The sequence below is a fragment of the Osmerus mordax genome, chromosome 7 (assembly GCF_038355195.1).
Source record: "Osmerus mordax isolate fOsmMor3 chromosome 7, fOsmMor3.pri, whole genome shotgun sequence".
NCBI lineage: Eukaryota > Metazoa > Chordata > Actinopteri > Osmeriformes > Osmeridae > Osmerus > Osmerus mordax.
Genome location: NC_090056.1, coordinates 5720099 through 5738376, shown reverse-complemented (window position 1 = coordinate 5738376; position 18278 = coordinate 5720099). Strand labels below are relative to the sequence as shown.

Genomic DNA, 18278 nt, shown 5'->3' with positions numbered 1-18278 from the left:
TCACCGGACATCCCACAAGGCAGAGTAGGGGGTCGGAGCTGGTCCGGAGGGCAGCCCGGAGGCAGGGCAGAGGGTCGGGGCAGGTCCGGGGGGCAGCCCGGGGGCAGGACGAGCGCAGGAGACGGCGGAGAAGCCGTGCACAACCCTGGAGGCAGCAGCCAGGACTTCTCTGGAGGAGGCGGCCCGGAGGCAGGGCAGAGGGTCGGGGCAGGTCCGGAGGGTCGGCCAGAAGTCCTCGGGCGGAGGAGGCGGCGGCCAGAATTCCTCGGGCGGAGGCCAGAAGTCCTCAGGCGGAGAAGACGGTGGCCAGAAGTCCTCGGCAGGGACAGCCTCAGTCGTCTGCATGCTGGGCTGCAGCAGGGGAACAGGACAGGAACAAGGCAGGGGCGCAGGACGGGACCAGGGCTGGGTACCGGCGGCAGGCAGCCTAGACTCCGCGGCAGGAACAGCCTCGATGGTCTGGGTGCTGGGCGGCTCAACCTCGGTCATCTGGGCGCTGGGCAGCACAACCTCGAGACGAGGCATGGGCACAGGGCAGGACTGAGCCAGGGGCACAGGGCAGGACCGAGGCTGGAGTCGGGGTTCGGGCTGGGTCTGGAGCCGAGGCAGGAGCCAGGTCTTGGTCTGGACCTTCCGCTGCAGACTTCGGAGTCCACCGAAGGAAAGACGGGTCCATATGAAAAGGTTGGGGGAACTCCGCTGGGTCCAAGCTTGGTCTTGTCCTTCTGTTACGTGGTGTGGTGGGGTAGTACCCAAACGCAGGAGAGTAGCCAGACATTGCGTCAAAACAAGGTTTATTCATCAAAACGGGAAAACTGACAAGGTACTCGCTGTAACATAGGATAAGGACAAGACAAAGGCTGTTTCCACAGGTACACCCTTGCACTTTTGAGGTTCATGCTGTGTTCATGCACAATGTATGCTTCATGTTTGGTTTCCCACAATGTTTGGGGCTATCTCGTTGTTATGTTCAGTGACCTACGCACTTTTGTAAAGCTCTCTCTTGGAAGTCGCTTTGGATAAAATAGTCTGCTAAATGCATAAATGTAAATGTTATCAATCCACGTTTTTTTCCGTTCTTGTGTTCTTGCAAACTCGTTTGACATCATCTTTCATTGCCCAAGTACGGTTCCAATCCAAACACAAGTCACCAAGAACGCCAAAAATACCCGGAAATGTTCTTGATTCGTCCCTTTTATCGAGAATGCATCATATGGTGACTCCGTCAGTGAGAACGCATCTGATTTCCCAGAAGTCATTGCAAGAACACACGCATCTCAAATCGTTCTCCGTCCTCGCGGTCTTGCAAGACCGTTCTCGCAAGACGCTTGGCAAGAACGTTCTTCCCAAGAACGCAAGTACGTTTTTAGTGTTCTTCGGATTGATAAACGGCCAAAGACTGGGCACAAAACAGGAACCTACATACACAGAACCAAACAAGACACAGGTGGACACAATGAGACTAACGAGAACTGAAACCACTGAATGAGACACAGGTGAAGACAATGACAGACACAGGGAAACACTAGGGCAGGGCAAAAACAAAAACGGGGGGCACGGCTGTGGCCGTGACAGTGAGGGTTCTTCTATTATGTTCCTTTTTTGTTCATCCTCTTTCATTTGTTTTTGTTTTGCTTCAGGTTCTAGTTTTTCACTGTGTAGTATTGTTTCTATGTCCCGTGTCGTTCTGCCTGTCATTTGGTTGTATTGATTTCACCTGTTAATTGTTAGCGTGCCTATTTAAGTCAGGCCCTTCGTTTGTTTCAATGTGAGGTATTGCTTGTGTTAGCAACATACTGAGCATATATATTTGGATTGATTTATATAGTGTTATAGACCTTTGCCCTGGTTCTTTGACCTTGTATTGTGCCTAGCCCGTTGGATTATTTCTGCTTGTGGATTACCTGTTTCTGTTTGACTTCGATTTTGCCTTGTCCTTTGTGTGGAATGAAACACAAGACCGTTTACTCTGCGTCTGGGTCCTCCACAATGTCTACTGGACATGCTTATGTCATGCTTCCCCTGTGATGAAGACTGCATCCACTGTGGCAGCCACATCAAACGTACCCATGGTGGCAGTCAAATTCACCTAAGAAAAAGCACTATGGTGATAACATGCAAAATAAATGGAAAATGTTTAAGTCCAAACAGGGAAGTGATGCTGATCATACAGCACTTCCTAAAACCAAATTATACAACAAACAGAAAGAACTAGAACCTACCATGTATATGTCTTTAAGCAGTTCCTTCAGACCCAGCCCTTTGGGGAGATCAATAGTGAAGGTACAGATGCGGGGCAAGCTCTTGGCCATCGTGGGCAGTGTCGGTCATCCCCTCCGCCGTGTCCTGGCAGGACAGTCCAGCAGCCTCCTTAGCAGGCCGCTCAGCACCCTACGTTCTACGTTTTTATCTTATCTACTCTGTACATGGCCTTGTTGTGTTGTCTGTTTGTATTGTATCGTGTTGTCTGTACATATGGTCTGTGGTTGTTGTTGGTATGAGAGCTGTGAAAGATACCTGAATTTCCCCACGGGATTAATAAAGTATCTATCTATCTAGTGAAAATGTATTCTGGAGAGATTCATCCTCAAACCAAACTTTTTTTTAAACTATTATTCCTTCAGATGGAAGTCAACAGCACTTTTATGGTTGCAGAAGCTCTCTACTGTATGGTTTATTATCTGCTCTTACCAGGGATGATGATAGTCTTGAGGGGTCGTACCTCCAGCCCCTGAGTAGGGTACTGGAGAGGACTGTTAGCCTCTGCTATGATAAGAAGGTCTAGAGCGCTGGAGGACCTAGAGTAGTAATGGGGACGTACGAAAGCACCAATCACACCTAACAGTTACCTTCCATCAAATTCATGTGGTTCAATTTGACAGTGGGAATTTACAAGGAATAGCGGAATTCTTTTTTCATGCGATGGAAACTGGAAGCGAGTGTGCATTGTAAGTGTCTGTGTGTAGGCCTGCATAACCATCCAATTCAATGCTGACATTTCTACCTTTGTCGATGATGACGGGGGTGAATATTTCTATGTGTACTGTTTAATACCTCTTCTGGAAACGTTCATACTTCTGTGTCCTGCGACTCTTCACCTCTGAGTCCTGGACGGAGGAGAGGAAGTTATGTGACCACACACGTGGAAACAGCCAGTCGGCGAATGGCAGTTGGATGGTTTCATCCCTCTTGCATACGCACGTTTCCTTCTTCAGACGACTGGGTGGAGAGCACATCGTTTAAAGAACAACATCGCTTTTGGTGACTGTAGGGTGGAGAAACAGGAACACTACTAACGTCTTGATTTCCAGGCAAACGTGCTGCTAACCCAAGTACACCACTGTGGAGGCCACAGTGTTTGGGTTGGTGTGTCACACACTCAACACTGAACCAAAGCATGAGCAGCCAACACGGCTCGTCACTTAACTTGCCACACTTTCCTTGACATGGTAGGAGATATTCCCCCCTATTTTGACGATCTGAAACGCAAGTATCAAAACGCAAAGCGCAAGTAACTTTGTGGGCGGGACTCCGGCTCTGTTGCTATTTTGCCGGCGGGATAAATGACTTAGCGCCTGGCGCAAATCTAAAATAGGTAGGTCCGAAGTAGCTACATTACTAATGGGTGTGGTTTGGGCGTAACGTGCAATAAACCAATCAGAGCGTCATCTCACATTCCCTTTAAGAGCAGCGCTTGTTCCATGGCGGATTGCTATTATAACGGCGGATTTGCCAGGCGCACGCCAGGAGCGGTTCACAGCCAAGGAGACCGACGTTCTAGTCAGGGCCGTAACAGATAGATAAGTGACATTGTATGGCAAAGGCAGAGCAGTTTTCTCATTGCACGAAATTGCCCGCTCATGCTGCTCATTCAAATTCTTATTCTTATTTTTATATAGCCTACCCTATATTTTATTTTTTAAATTGTTTAGTTCTTGGAATTAGTTTAACTATTGGACTTTTTTACTTAATTTAAGACCCGTATATGTTTATTGTTTGCACCTTCCTGCCACAGTAAATTCCGTGTTTGTGTAACATAGGCTACATGGCGAATAAACCGAATTCTGATTCTGATGGAGATGGGAGAAGAAACCCACCCAAATTAGCTTCGGTTAAACAGGCGTGGGAGAAAATTGCCACAATTGTTACAAATCATGTTCACATACATAGAGATTTCTCATGAAAATCTTTTTATAATCATTGAAGAAATGTAACATGCCATAAATCAAAACAATGTAACGTAGCTTTGCAGAAAGAAGACCCTGGCCTCGCCAGCAGTGTGCAAGGACCAAGCTTGCGCCCTTAAAGTAGCATCTGAATAATGCGCCATTGACTTCAGACCACGTTTTTCCTGTTCAGTGGCGGAATTGTTTTTCGGAAACTGCAAAATAGCACCAGGGAACGTTTGCGCCGGAACACGCCTCCTTTTTCGCTGAACCGCCCACGGGAGCGCAAGGTCATTTCGACGTGCGTCTGTGGAGGGAAAAGTCCGCTTTGCGTCGAGTGCAAACTAGGAATGATACTTGCGTCGTTGACAAAGTCAATTGCGCTGGGTGCAAGATCGGGCCCATTATCATGTTCTTCCACCGGTTTATGAAGCTTCTTAACCCTTGTGCTGCCTTCGGGTCACATGACCCAAAGGTTCATAACGAACCATCGTTGTGTTTACCCAATTTTACCCAATACAAAAACAAATAAAAATAATTTTCTTTTAACCTTTGCAATGTGGGGGGTCTGAGACAGCCCAACGGTTAAAAGAAAAGGCTTCACTTTGTTTTTGTATGTGGTAAATTTGATGCGATACGACTGTGGGTCACAATGACTAATGGGTCAGAATGACCCAAAGATAACACAAGGGTTAAATAGAAGATGCCCAGTTCTGGGCGCTCATTAACTGGCATGTCAGTCGACAAGGTCCATGAATGGAGGGCATAAATCAATAAGCCAAGAGCCAGAATAGACAGCAGGGCTGGCAGTACGCATCTTGGAAATGAGCGCAGAATACAGTGTACAGGGAAGCTGACCAGCGCCTGGTTTGGAATGTGTCTGCAACAGAGAGGGGGTGTGATATACAAGGAACTTCCTAGGCCAACAGTCAACTCCAGCCCCCCTTTCAGGAAGTGTAGGTGCACCCCATCAAGACTATCATAATCCCTGGTAACATAGCTCATGTACCATATCACATGTTCACATTGCTTTACTGTCATTATTGGGTGTGTTTTGCCTTCGGCAAGGGCACAACCTTTGTTCTCTCACATATATAGTATTGGGTGTGCTTTGTCTTCGGCAAGGGCACAACGTTTGTTCTCTCACATATATATTTATTTATTTTTATTATTTATTTTCGCCCCCCTAAGGATCAGTCAATATTTGGACTACATACACAACGGCGGTGTCAAAAGTTTTGTCTTGTTAGCGATTGCGTTGGTTGTATTTTTATTTACGTTCCGTTGCATGGTTTAAGTAGAAATTGCGTTTTTGTGGTGAAAAGTGAAGCTAATGGTGGCTAATTTGCTAGCCACAGTCACTGACGTTACTAACGTCACTACGTCACTAACGTCACGTGACTACCTTTGGCAGAACATTCGTTTCGCATCTGTTAACTTGGGGGATAGCTAGGCTAACTATAGCTTTACTGCAAGGCAGCTGCAGAAACGCCACAAGCAAAGAGGCCAGGGTGATAACTATTTACTCATTTTACTTTGTGATGTGAAACACAATTATGAAATGTAATGTACAATGTTAGCTGATATTATTAAGGAAGTAGGCCCACATGTACTTTCGGAAACGGTAGTCTACTATTTCACTGAAGCATTAGCATGACATTAGCCTCTGTTGCCCGGGCAACACATACCACAGTGGTCTATGATGCATCTGTTTTCAATCGTTAAAATAAACATTCCTCACAAATACATTTTCTTTGTAGGATTTACTATGACATTACATTACAAGTAAACGATTTGTTGGTCACGGTCCGGTCACGGTGTGGTCACGGTCCGGTCATGGTCCGGTCATGGTGTGGTTATGGTGAGGTCATGGTGCGGTCATGGTAAAGTCATGGTCCGGTCATGGTGAGGTCATGGTCCGGTCATGGTGTGGTCATGGTGAGGTCATGGTGCGGTCATGGTAAAGTCATGGTCCGGTCATGGTGCGTTCATGGTGAGGTCATGGTCCGGTCATGGTGTGGTCATGGTGAGGTCATGGTCCGGTCATGGTGTGGTCATGGTGAGGTCATGGTCCGGTCATGGTGTGGTTATGGTGAGGTCATGGACCGGTCCTCTCGCCCCCCCCCTGTCAGTATGCTGACTTATTGCATTTTCCTTCTCACGAAAGGATACATTCTCTTGAGAATTACCCTTTTCTCACTCTCTCAGACACAGTGACATTCTGGTGCATACGTTTGGAATATATTTTCATCATTACTTATTTTATCTGAAAGCATTGATTATATCTGGAATATATGTTCAGCATTGTCATCACACATTTTGGTATATCTGAAGCATTGATTGTCTTTTTATGTAACAGAGACATAGAACATTTGAAATAGCAGCATAGATTTTATTCCTCCACACTAATGTAGGGGGTTAAATATTGTCCAAACAACCAAAACGAATTCCCCTATGGTTTAAAGGAAGATGGGAAACTGAACAGTATTAGTATGAATCAAATAATGCCAATACAAATAGTCTTAAATCAGAGCAAGAATGGTCAAAGGTTAAAATGAAATACGCATTTAATAACATTGCAAATGAGTGAAATCATTACAAGGCAAACATGTTACAAAATAAAGGCTTTAAATCTTACCTACTCTACCAATATCATTGTAAATCAGAGAGAAAGCAAGAGGTGAGCAAGGAGTAGGACAGTTAGAACTGAGGAGAAGGTCTCAGGAGATGAAGAATCCACAGAACAATGCATTACAATTCCCTTTATACACAAGAACAACCAATCACACCAAATCTTGAATGGGGTGTGAGAGCCATCAAGTTGAGACTTTAGCATATGAGAGGTGGGGGCAGGTTTGAAACCCAGCCTTACACTAACCACAGGTTACCTCACATTGGAGGCCACTAGCCTGTGTATGCATGCCATGATTTGAATCTAAGAAATAGAAAACATTTTAAACATTGGCAACACTTCATATCAACTACTATGTAACTACATAGCAAGATGCTTTTTAAAACATTGTTGGTCCATAGGAATTGCTATATAATTAAATGTAATGAAGTGTTAGCAGTATTGAAGTGAAAGAAGGCTCAGGATGTGGGAGGGGTGGGAGGGGGAAGTGGATGTTGTACAAGTATCTTGTAACATGTTACAAGATCAACGTTATCACCCACTTACCCCTGGTTATCACCAGGTGTGCCATTTTCAACTGTTTCCTGTTGGTAGCTGACCAAAGGGTTTCCTGCTCTCGTACATAATGTTTGTACATGTTTGTACAGGAAGCCACACTTGGGCCTATTGGCCATTATCTCATCTTGTAAAGGGAGACAAACTTAAACTAAACACTAAAATGACACGCAGGGTAAGCAGTCATTGGAATAACATATTGATAGGCCCACTACCACATCCATTAAAATATTTGAATAGTCAATGTTAAATATGTAGGCTACGATTCTATTGTTCACTTGGTTTCAAATCCCAGACAGAATCAACATGTCTTCTACCCCAAAAAAACACAAAAGTAAATAAATATTTTTGATGCTTGCCTTCCGATTCATTTTCATCTAACAATACACCATTGTGAAATCGCAAGTTTTTTTTCTTTATTCCTTGGTTTTCCCGATCTTCTGTTCTGGCCCTCACTCATTCTGGAGTTAAAAAGTGGGTCATGTTAATGAATATGAAACCATGGTACCAAGCATTGTACCTAGCTACACTACCTACCTAACAATCTCATTGTTTGTTTGTGTTACTGATTTCATACCACCAGGTTAATTTGTTGTTAATCAGCACACAAGAGGAATAAATATCTCCCTATAGGGTTTTCACCAATAACAGATACTGTAAATTCCAAAATAGCAGAGATATTTGTATTTAACTGAAATGACAAGTTGTGGACATCTTTGGTGTGTGACATTCACCTTCACATTCAGAACTTGATATCTGCAACACCTACAATGGACACTGCCATGTAACACCATGTTAAATTCAATCATGTGGATTGCCATGACAATAAAGGAAAAGCAATAAGTAAAAGATACATACCGCCACATAGGTCACACTCCTGAGAAGGGTACAAATGAGATGTACTTTTATTAATCACATGTGCATTTCATTGGAGGCTTAATAGCTAGAACAGTGCTTTTTTTATTTGGTCTTTTGGCAAAACCCAGGCATATTTATGACTATGTACTTTTTTCTGTTTTGTTTGGGTCATTGCAACATGCACAAATAATCTGCTTCTGGTTCGCTAGGCTTTGTTTCATAAACTATTCTGAAACTTCATAGACAGTTTTGTATTGTGTTATTATGAGGGACTTTATGTATTGAAATAGGTGCAGTATGAAATAAAGTACTTTCGTTTGACTAATTTACGGATTCACTTACCTGTGGTTCGGGGGAATTTGATGCACAAGTCATCCTTAATGGCATCCATAATCAGTTTATCAAACTTCTGCTTAGAGTAGATCCTGATCCAATGCTGTGAAAAGCTCTTGGGCTTGAGGTATGACACCTGGTAGAGGTTACAGTTGGTTTGAACATGTTTTTCAGTAGTTCTGCACACGTGTTCCAGTTCATTCAATGCTGTACATTTAACCATAGAAGTGAGTGGTAGGAGGTTCTATGACATCAGCATGGTTCTGACCTGGTTATCGGAGATTGGGACAGCTTCGGTTGGGTTCTTCTTACTGTCTTCCTTATCGTAGAAGCGCATTTGGTCAATGGGGTTGACATTCTTCATCCCATAATCCATTGTGATGACCTGAGGCAGTTTTATACAGGTAAAATCATAGGCTGATTGATAAAAGACCCAGGTTCTCAGACCTTGAACATATATTCTTCCCATCTCAAGGTAATAAATGACATCCAACGTTATGTTGAGGAACTATATAACTTTGCAAAGAGCCTACATTCCACCAACAAAGACATGTAGAGCAGTGGGTTAGTATACGTCTTAATGATTTCAAAATGGGCCAAAGTCTGGACACTTACGCTGCATATAAGGTCATTTGGCTCCAGTTTCATGCGTCTTGCCACTTCACGTGCCCAGTCCTCGACCTCGTCCTGGAAATGAGACATTGCTACTCCTCTGGCTTAAAATAAATGATGACCATACTGAACCCATTACCTTTATACCCCACACACACCTGTGTGTGCAAGTCCTTCGTCTGAGTGTCGGCAACAAACTTGTAGAGACGTCGGTGGGTGATGTTCTCTAGAATCTCTCTTGCCTCAGCCAGCTCAGGAGAGGTGGAGTAGAGGATCTGATCAAACACACGGTCTACATGAGGGGAGAGAGAGGAGGAAAAAGAGGGAGAGAGACAGGTTTTGGTGTACCTTCTTTTGATATCCCCGACACCTTTGAGAAAATGTAACAAGAGCATGAGGCTAATCTGAACCTGTGAGTTTAGAGTAGGCCTCCATGTCATCTATGGTGTCTGACATTTTGAACTTTTTCCCCCCAGAGCCTTCAATCTCGATGTGAGGATTTGCTTTGACAAGGGCGTCTGCGATCCTGGAGAGCCAAAGCAAATTGATGGTGACAAGAAAACATGAGTCACAATGTACAGCAATTACATCTAAGAGTGAACTTTTATTTTACCATTTCTTCAACCATGGTTGTATTTAAACATGCTCTATAAATATTGATTGATTGATTGATTGAACGGTGGTCTCCACCCTATCTCTATTTCTAAATTTGAGTTCCCACATGAAGCTGTATGTGAGCCCCTGCTGTACAATACTCACATGAGCTGAATGACTTCAACCACTCTGTGCTTGTAGGCACGTATGTGGAGGCAGAATCTGGTGTTGAACATGTCATACAGGTTGTGGACTTCCTATTGAGAGAGACACAGTGCACCTTTAGAAGTCATAACCTATTTGAAGATAAAAGGTTTGCCTGGCTACAAGTATCACCTTGTCTCTGGTACAGATCTGATACTCCCCATCCACCTTACAGACTCGGGCAAAGTTGATATATCGGTCATGGTCAAAGTTACTCTGAAGACCTAGGTAGTAAGAGTCCCTGTGTGTTTGACAAAAGACAATTGATAAGAATATGTTTAGAAATGCCATTTCAGAGACCTATGAACAACTTTGACAAACAAGTGGTTGAAAGCATGACATACCTGGCAAAGTAGTCCCATTTATCAACATCAACACCGTTTCTCTTGTTGGCTATGATTTCATACAGGAAGGACTTATTCCTTGGTCTGCCTTTGTAAGTCCACTGGAAACAGCAGAAAGCAATGCTCATTGACCTCTGTGGGGTGTCTTGAGACTGATTATGGGCTAATTAGGCTGACAGTGTGTCAAAATAGCAAAATAGCCAGCTAATAGCCTACACTTGTTTAATTTCCCTTAAATCTTTGGCCTTTTCAGGCGTCTACTTTGAGTAAAGTGAGCAATAGATTTGTTCATAGATCTATTTAAAGGTCACTCATTTATGAAAGTTATGTATACATCATAGGACATAGCTAACTAGGCATTAGGTTGATTTACTTGACACTTTAATATGGAGGACAAACAACATTTAAATTTTAGAAAGTTGACCTGTCATATACTGTCATAGAGAGCTACAAACAGAGCTACAGAATGTAAAAGTAAGAGACCATTCATTTTCTATACATGTGCTGTGTGTGGGAGAGAATTTGTGAGTGTTAAGTGGTTGGCTGATAAATGACATAATAAGAATAAGAATAATAAGAATAAGAGTCAGAAATTTGTTGGGTCTCCTTGTCTTGTGGTTGCCTTGGTTTTCTCCCTCACAATTGGAGGACTGAGTAAGAATACCCAATTCCACTTCAGAATACCCAAATCAATTGACAGCATAAAGAGAAAGCCCACGAAGCAGCAGATGGTTCCTCCCCTATGTTGGGTGTACTATTAATGTCCTCGTGAGAATGATGTCTTCCATGTTGTGGAAACTATCAGTGGTTCTCAGAATACTACAGGTATGGTTATGTTAACTTAGGGCCATAAAACAGGGATGTTTTATGAAGATTGAAAATGGCAAGTTAATGAAACCTCAATATCATCCAAAACAACCAAAACAAATGTTTGTAAAATGTTGATATTTCCTATGTTTTATACAGCTTTAACAGCCTGGAGTAAAAATGACCGCTTAAAATCACTAAATATTTACCAGTTTGGACAGGAAATGTATTATCATCTTAATAATCATTCAAGTGTTAATATTTTTGACTACATTTATTGTAACGAAACTGAATGCTGTCAATGATACCTCGTTTGGGTCAATCGGTCCAGCAATTTGTTCCTCGATGAAGACCAGGTCTTCCTTCAGGACCAGACCATGAGTCTTCATCATCTTCTTCAATTTATTTTGATTGACAAGGTGTTTAAACATGGCCACGGACGCGTCCTCGTGCTGAAAAAAAGAAGATTCTGGTGAACAAAGTGGAACCTATAAGCACATACACGCGTCTTGCCGACATACATTTGTAAAGACAAATGTATTTTTTTATTCAGTCCTTCACCATGACAACCAAACTACAGAGAAACCAAAGCAGAAGGGTTTCCTGCACCTAAACAGTTTAGCATTATGGGACTGGATATCTGTCCTAACTTGAAATGGGTCACATTTTGTTGTTGTGAATGCAAATATATCAACCTAAAATAATAGTGCAGAGGCTATTTAACCCATTTTCAAAGAAGACCGGATGTTTGCAATTGCTTTAGTCATTATGAAACATCTGGGAATCACTGGCTTTAAAAAACTATTCAGACAACACACACAAATAAAGCCAGTGCATTCCCATAAATGTTTGCCTGTGTATTATAATAAATATTGATTTGGGGGGTCTTGATGGAGAAAGGGAGACAGAACTGTTTTTACCTTCCATTTTTTATTTCTTGTTTCCTCTTCTTCCTCTTCTTCTTCCTCTTCTTCCTCTTCTTTCTCTTCTTCCTCTTCTTTCTCTTCTTCCTCTTCTTCCTCTTCTTCCTCTTCTTCCTTTTTCTTCTCACTTTCACGATGGACTTTGGGGATAAACATCCCATCAAACAAATGGGAGAAAGGGCCATGTCCTGGTAAAATAAATATGTTGGAGGTAGAGAAAGAGAGATTGTTAACTCAAGATGGAACACATGAGTGTATTTGTATGTGTGTGTGAGAGAAAGGGGAATAGATATATCTTGAGAAATAACATGAGCTTCCTCATAGGTGAGCCCAAAACGTATTCAAGTCAGGAAAAAGTATTGTATGACCCAGTGGGAAAGAGAGTGAGTGAAAACAACAACATTTAATTCTCACCACTTTCTGCCACACCATAAAAGTGAACTCTGCAGTTCAGTTCAGTGAGTGTACAAGGTTGAGTGTGTGTGTTTCCCTCACCCAGGTCGTGGCAGAGGCCAGCAATCTGCACACAGAGGAAGTCTCTGCAAGTGATTTCAAGGTCTGGCTGCTGCTCTTTCAGCTCCTTGACCAGTCTCCCTGCCAGGTGACTCACTCTAGACCGACACACACACACACACACACAACCAGTTAGCAGTAAATCGTCCAGTATCATCACCAAAACATTTGAATGTCCTACCCTATGGAGTGCTCAAAGCGGTTGTGGGTTGCCCCAGGATAGACGTAGCAGGCCCCTCCAAGCTGCTTGATGTAGCGAAGTCTCTGGAACTGGGGTGTGTCAATGATGCGGACCAGCAAAGGGTGGATTGGCACAAGCCCATGTATTGGATCCTTGAACACCTGAAAGAGTTGAAACAAAAGAAGGAATAATTATCATCCACACTTTTATTCATCCAACGTTAATTGTGGTGATGGAATAATAACCGACCTTTGAACAACTCTCTAAACAACACTGTGTGCTGGGAAACACCATGACCCCCAACTCGCAAGCCAGCGTTTCAACCACAGGAACTTTTCACCTGTAATTAGGAACTTACAGCGCTGAACCTTTCTGATTAGTCGAGTAGCCTACTGGCATAAGCGTTTGAGTGCATCAACCGATATGTCAACGGCTATATGTTTTATGCAGCAGCAAACACGTGCGTTTATGCGTCAAAACACATAAAAAACATGCAGAACAGATCGCTTTCCTGCCCATATCCCTGGCCAGGCATGGGGTGAAGATGGGTTCTTTCTTCTTTTCAACATAGAGAACAGAAGAACATACGGATGGACCGACGACAAAGTCCAGGGCTCATTACCAACATGGTCTCGGTTGTCAGAAGAATGAAACATTGATCCGAAGACACGGTTGGGAGGGGAACGATTCGTTCATCTGCCGGGTACGAGTCTTTGGATCATTTTTCACGTGACCTGTATAGGCTCAGTACTGGTAGCTAGCGGAAACAGAAATGATTCGTTCATTTTGACTGGGTCTTCGGGTACGGGTCTTTGGATCATTTTTCACGTGACCTGCATAGGCTCAGAAGAGGAAACAGAAAGGATTTGTTTACCTCGTTCACTTTCACGTGACTAGGTTTAGTAAGACGTGAATGATATTCGTTCACAAGTAATAATTACAGGTTTTGTTATTTTAACTTTTTTGTACTTTACTTACAGTTCAGTGCCATGTAGATGTTTGCCGCGATAATTAAATGAAATGACCATTTCAAATCTTACAAACTGTCATGATGCATTATTTGAATGCAGGAATTTCTTTTAAAATAGTATCTGCTGGTTTACATGCACTAACATATAGGCCTACATGAGAATATGACTAGCACACGACAACTTTGACGCGTGTTTGGTAATTATTCTGACACCTTCAGTTTCGCCAATCCTCAAATCCGGACCAAACAGTTTAATTGAATAAAACAATTGTTGAAGAAAGGGTTTTAGTCCGCCTCTTCCCTAACGGAAGGAATACGTTTAATTATAAATAAAGTCAAGTAAGCAAACAGCGCTTAAACAGCGGCCGTGACTGACGTCAAAGCAACAAACCACGAGAAGCTGGAATGTCCGACTTCACAGAGCCGTTTTTAACTCCTCCCCGACTGCAAGCGGCTACTCTCGCCGGTCGTTTGACGCAGCCGCAGCCCATGTCGAAAGCACCTTTTGTCTCCTTCTTGTTTCTCCACCTCTCATCCGTTCTTCAAATGTCCCTCTGTGATTGGCTTGTCAAACCTCAATCGTTGCAACAGCGCGCATGTCCTCGTCCAATCAGATGTATGTCCGTCTCCCTTTCAGGTTTCACCTGTCTTCCGTTCCTAAGTCGACTTGTTACCCAAACCGTGTTTGTTCTGTTCTACCGTCGGGTGTTCTGCTTGAATCGTTTTTGTTTTCATGTTTTCCCAGTGCTTCTGTTCTTATATTACTTGTATTCTTTGTTGCTGTTTTACTCGCCTTTACTCGGTATAGTGATTTTTGTTTCGTTTGGGTCATCACCCAGTGACGAGAGTATAGGTAAGCTGCCCATGGGTGCCATTGCGTTAACATCTCTGTTACACTTCAGGTTAGGAACGAGTGCTACGTGTATTTTAGTTTAGGGCTGTTTTTGGTTACGTGGTTAGGGCTTCTTTTGATAAATTAGTCCTACTTTTCTTTGGCACCGTTCGTATTTCCATTGTTCTCTGGAGTGTTACATAAACATATGTAGCATATTATTTTAAATTCGGTGTTTGCGGTTTACGTTATGGCTCCCTACACCTAGACGTAAACGAGCTCCACCCGGTGTCTTAACACCTGAGTATAGCATGAGCCAAATTGTGTGCTGGCTGTACAGGATGTGATTTTCAATGTAAACACCATTCATTTGACATGGTGTACAAATAAAAATCTAAATTTGAATTACATTTATTCAACATTATTTTAATCGTTATTTTGACAGGGGGTCATACTGAGACCACGGTCTCTATCTAGGCTACTTTTATATTTAAAGACAATGGCTGTGGGTATATTTAATCTATTTTATATTGGGGTCAAAATGACTTGGTTGGTTTCACCATAAATATACCAAACACAAATAATGTTTATTTGAAATTTCTGAAAACGAAATTATACCAGAATCAAATAATGATAGGTGCGCTTTTAAGTATCGATGTGGACAGATTTTCGCTAAAAACATGCAAAATCACTGTGAATTTCCTAAAATAATATAATAATCTGTCATTCTTTTTTCAGATAACTTTAATTACATATCTAGGTAATGTTTTAAGAAGACATGTCTGTATTCAATTTAACATACAAGGTAGGCCTTGAATGTTAAATAAGCTGGTAGGATGAGGGTTAAGCATTTATGCTGAGGACAAAATCCAGTGGCATTTGGAATCGGCGACCCGCAATGACTTGTATTCTAAAATCTTTTAATTGAGCTGAACATTTTTTCCACCAAAACCTGGGAGTGATATGTTGATGAGAAAGGGTCCATGGTCGAGTTGGTTGTACAAATGATGGTCTCAGTATAAAAGTGGACCAGTGTTCTCTAGTTGCTACTTCTCTTTGCTCTCTTCTTCATTCAGTTTCTTTCTCCCTCCATTTTACAATTATCTAGGCAAAGTAAGATTAAAAACATTTATTTTAACATGTTTGCCTTAAATACAAATCATTTGCAATGTTATTAATTGTAAATGTCCTTGACCATTCTTGCTCTGATTTAACCCATGGAGTCAAATAACTGCAAATTCAGCTTATTTGGTGATACACTCTCCAGTTTAGCGCTCTTCCATCAGATCAAGGGGTAGGGGCGTCGTTAGACACTTTTTATTGGGGCACGTGCCCCAGTATAAATCTGCTTTGCCCCAGTAAAATCTAAAGTTTGAGTTTTAACAATTTACTTTATTAGTCAGTGCATTCATTTAAATTGATAATCCCGGAAAAAATAAACGCAATATCCCAATCAACCCTTGTAAATGTGTTTAACCGAAAACACAAACCGATGCACGCAGAATTCCATGTCAGCTCGCTCTTCTGAGCTTGCCAAATAGCCACTGCAGCACGCACACAGAAGTCCAGGTGTCGGACTTGGTACACAAGTCAGAATTGAGGTAGGCTAAGAAAACATTACAAAACTAAAGATAGTTTCTAAATGATAGGCCTACCGATCATCTTATTTTGACTAAAACATAAAAACAATATTACATGAAGCTCAAAAAACAGTGTTTGCGCTCAAATTAATGCAAATAAATGTGCACGCTCGCATTAACTATAATGTCCCTGACAAAGCTGATATCAAACTTGCATCCCTGAACTGTATAGTGGGTTAAGCAAGGAGAGTTGATATATCCTAATTGAGCATTGTGCGCAGCAAGCTTGAAAGAAAAAAAGGGATATGAATAGGGGCCTGTGCCCCAGTAGGGCTTTATGTCTAACAACGCTTCTATCAAAGGGCTTAGTTTTGGGTTGTTCGGCCAATATAAAAACTTCTACAATATATCAGTGAAAATCATTTGTAGCCTCCTGTGTGCCACCGTTTGCCTACCTGCAGATTCTGACTTTAAAGACGAAGATTGTGGTTTTCCTCTACTCAATCTAATTACTTTGTCTCTTTTATTTGCATCAACACCCTCTCATTTCAACATCACATCCAGACAGCCTCTAATTCATCTTTCTGTTGCTATTGAAACAAACTTCACGTAGACCTATGGGGTTTTCCACATACAATTTTGCACAGCATCTTTACCTATTCGTTTAAAACAAATACTAAAACATGATCATTGCATAAGACTCCTCTCAACACATTATTGGATTGTATTCTTTACGCTAAAACTGTCAAGTTCCTTCTTAAGAAAGAAGGTTATATTTACCTTTCCCTGCACATTGAACTGGCAGTTCTGCTTGTCCGGAGCCTGCGTTGAGCATTTGGAGCAAATCATTTTGAGGAATGAAATAAACAGCAGTAGTGAACTGATGTGGTGAGGTAACTGAATTTTCAAGACTAATGCCAGGTAGAGATTTAAGTGTGCTATAATGCAGTAATGAAGAGGACACTCCCATCTGCGGACGATCATTAGCCAACACCTCCGAATGTCTTTGAATACCATTTTAAGTAATCCATAAATATTGAATTGTTTACTGTTCTTCGATACATGCTACAAACATAACATAATTCATTTATTCCAAGAATGGTTACAATGTATTGCAAAGTCATTATAGTAGGCCATGGATTAAAGAAACTTTATTTTCCATTGGCCTAAACAAAAGATTGCCAAGCTGTAAAATAGGATAGTAGATTGTATCCCAAACCAATGTATTTGCATCTCCATTCTATTTAGCAGTTTATAACAAGGACACTAGTTTAGACTACAAATAACGATGAGGTTGTAGACCCTACATGTCTGGTTTTAAGATGAGATCAAACTTTATTAATCCTGTTGGAATTTCTTGTGCCAGAGATTGCTCAAGAATATTCAAAAAACGGGAATGAACTGGGGAAAAACTGCTACAACTTGATTCGTTGTTGAGTCTCATTAAATCAGGCAATAGGGAAAAACCCTAAAGGTCTTGTTATGGCAGACCTTGATTGAATTAATGTAAATGAGGCGCACTGTCACATTGCTGTTGTTCACTTTATGTTTTAGCGCATAATAGCCTTTGGCCAGATGAGCAGTGACAACGGTGGTGGCACAAAAGACAGTTTCAGGTTTGATATCCGTGTCGATATTGGCTGTTTCAAACCTCAATTCAAATGAATGGACGTTATCAGGCTTCCACAGAGCTTGATAACAACCCATTCATTTGAATCAGGTGTGCTGGATCAGGAAAACATCTAGAACATACAGGACAGCGGACCCCGAGGGCCAGAATAGAACACCCCAGCCTGATAACAACCATTCATTTGAATCAGGTGTGCTGGATCAGGAAAACATCTAGAACATACAGGACAGGGCCAGGATAGAACTAAGGGGTAAGACAGAGTATTGGGATTCGGTCTTGCCCTTACCCCTAGCCCTTAGTTTTGCGCGTTCACGTGAGAGTAAGCCGTGTCCCGATACTCTTTTTGATCGAGGGGATGGGCTAAGACGAAGGGGTATACACCCCTTAAAAACAAGTGTTTTTTGGAGCTTACTTGAAACCAAGGAGTATGTGAAGAGAGTCCAAAGAGTCCCATAAATGTTATATTTTTGGCTTAAATAATTGATAAAAAAATTACAACAGTCTTGTTTTGTGCTCTACACAGTCCTGTACATATGTATTTGCA

General features: G+C 42.0%; 1 protein-coding gene across 1 annotated transcript; it reads right to left on the bottom strand.

The window, feature by feature from the left end:
- LOC136946567 (deoxynucleoside triphosphate triphosphohydrolase SAMHD1-like) lies at positions 1-17229 on the bottom strand. Its single transcript, XM_067240941.1, has 17 exons — positions 16885-17229; positions 12723-12883; positions 12524-12639; positions 12163-12216; positions 11414-11574; positions 10299-10399; positions 10087-10195; positions 9916-10007; positions 9567-9682; positions 9315-9448; positions 9160-9231; positions 8813-8929; positions 8554-8680; positions 8227-8230; positions 3055-3219; positions 2692-2798; positions 1-725 (listed from the first exon to the last, which is right to left on the bottom strand). The coding sequence occupies exons 1-17, from the start codon at positions 17119-17121 to the stop codon at positions 1-3; spliced, it is 2598 nt and encodes an 865-aa protein (XP_067097042.1). The 5' UTR covers positions 17122-17229.
- Positions 17230-18278: the final 1049 nt, after the last annotated feature.

Bases quoted from the DNA above. Each gene is read 5' to 3' on its own strand.
- LOC136946567 (XM_067240941.1), bottom strand. From the start codon at position 17,121: ATGGTATTCAAAGACATTCGGAGGTGTTGGCTAATGATCGTCCGCAGA. The intron at 12,640-12,722 runs GTAGGACATTCA...GTGTCGGTCTAG, and splicing joins CGCTTTGAGCACTCCATAGG to AGTGAGTCACCTGGCAGGGA. The intron at 10,008-10,086 runs GTGATACTTGTA...CTCTCTCAATAG, and splicing joins AGATCTGTACCAGAGACAAG to GAAGTCCACAACCTGTATGA.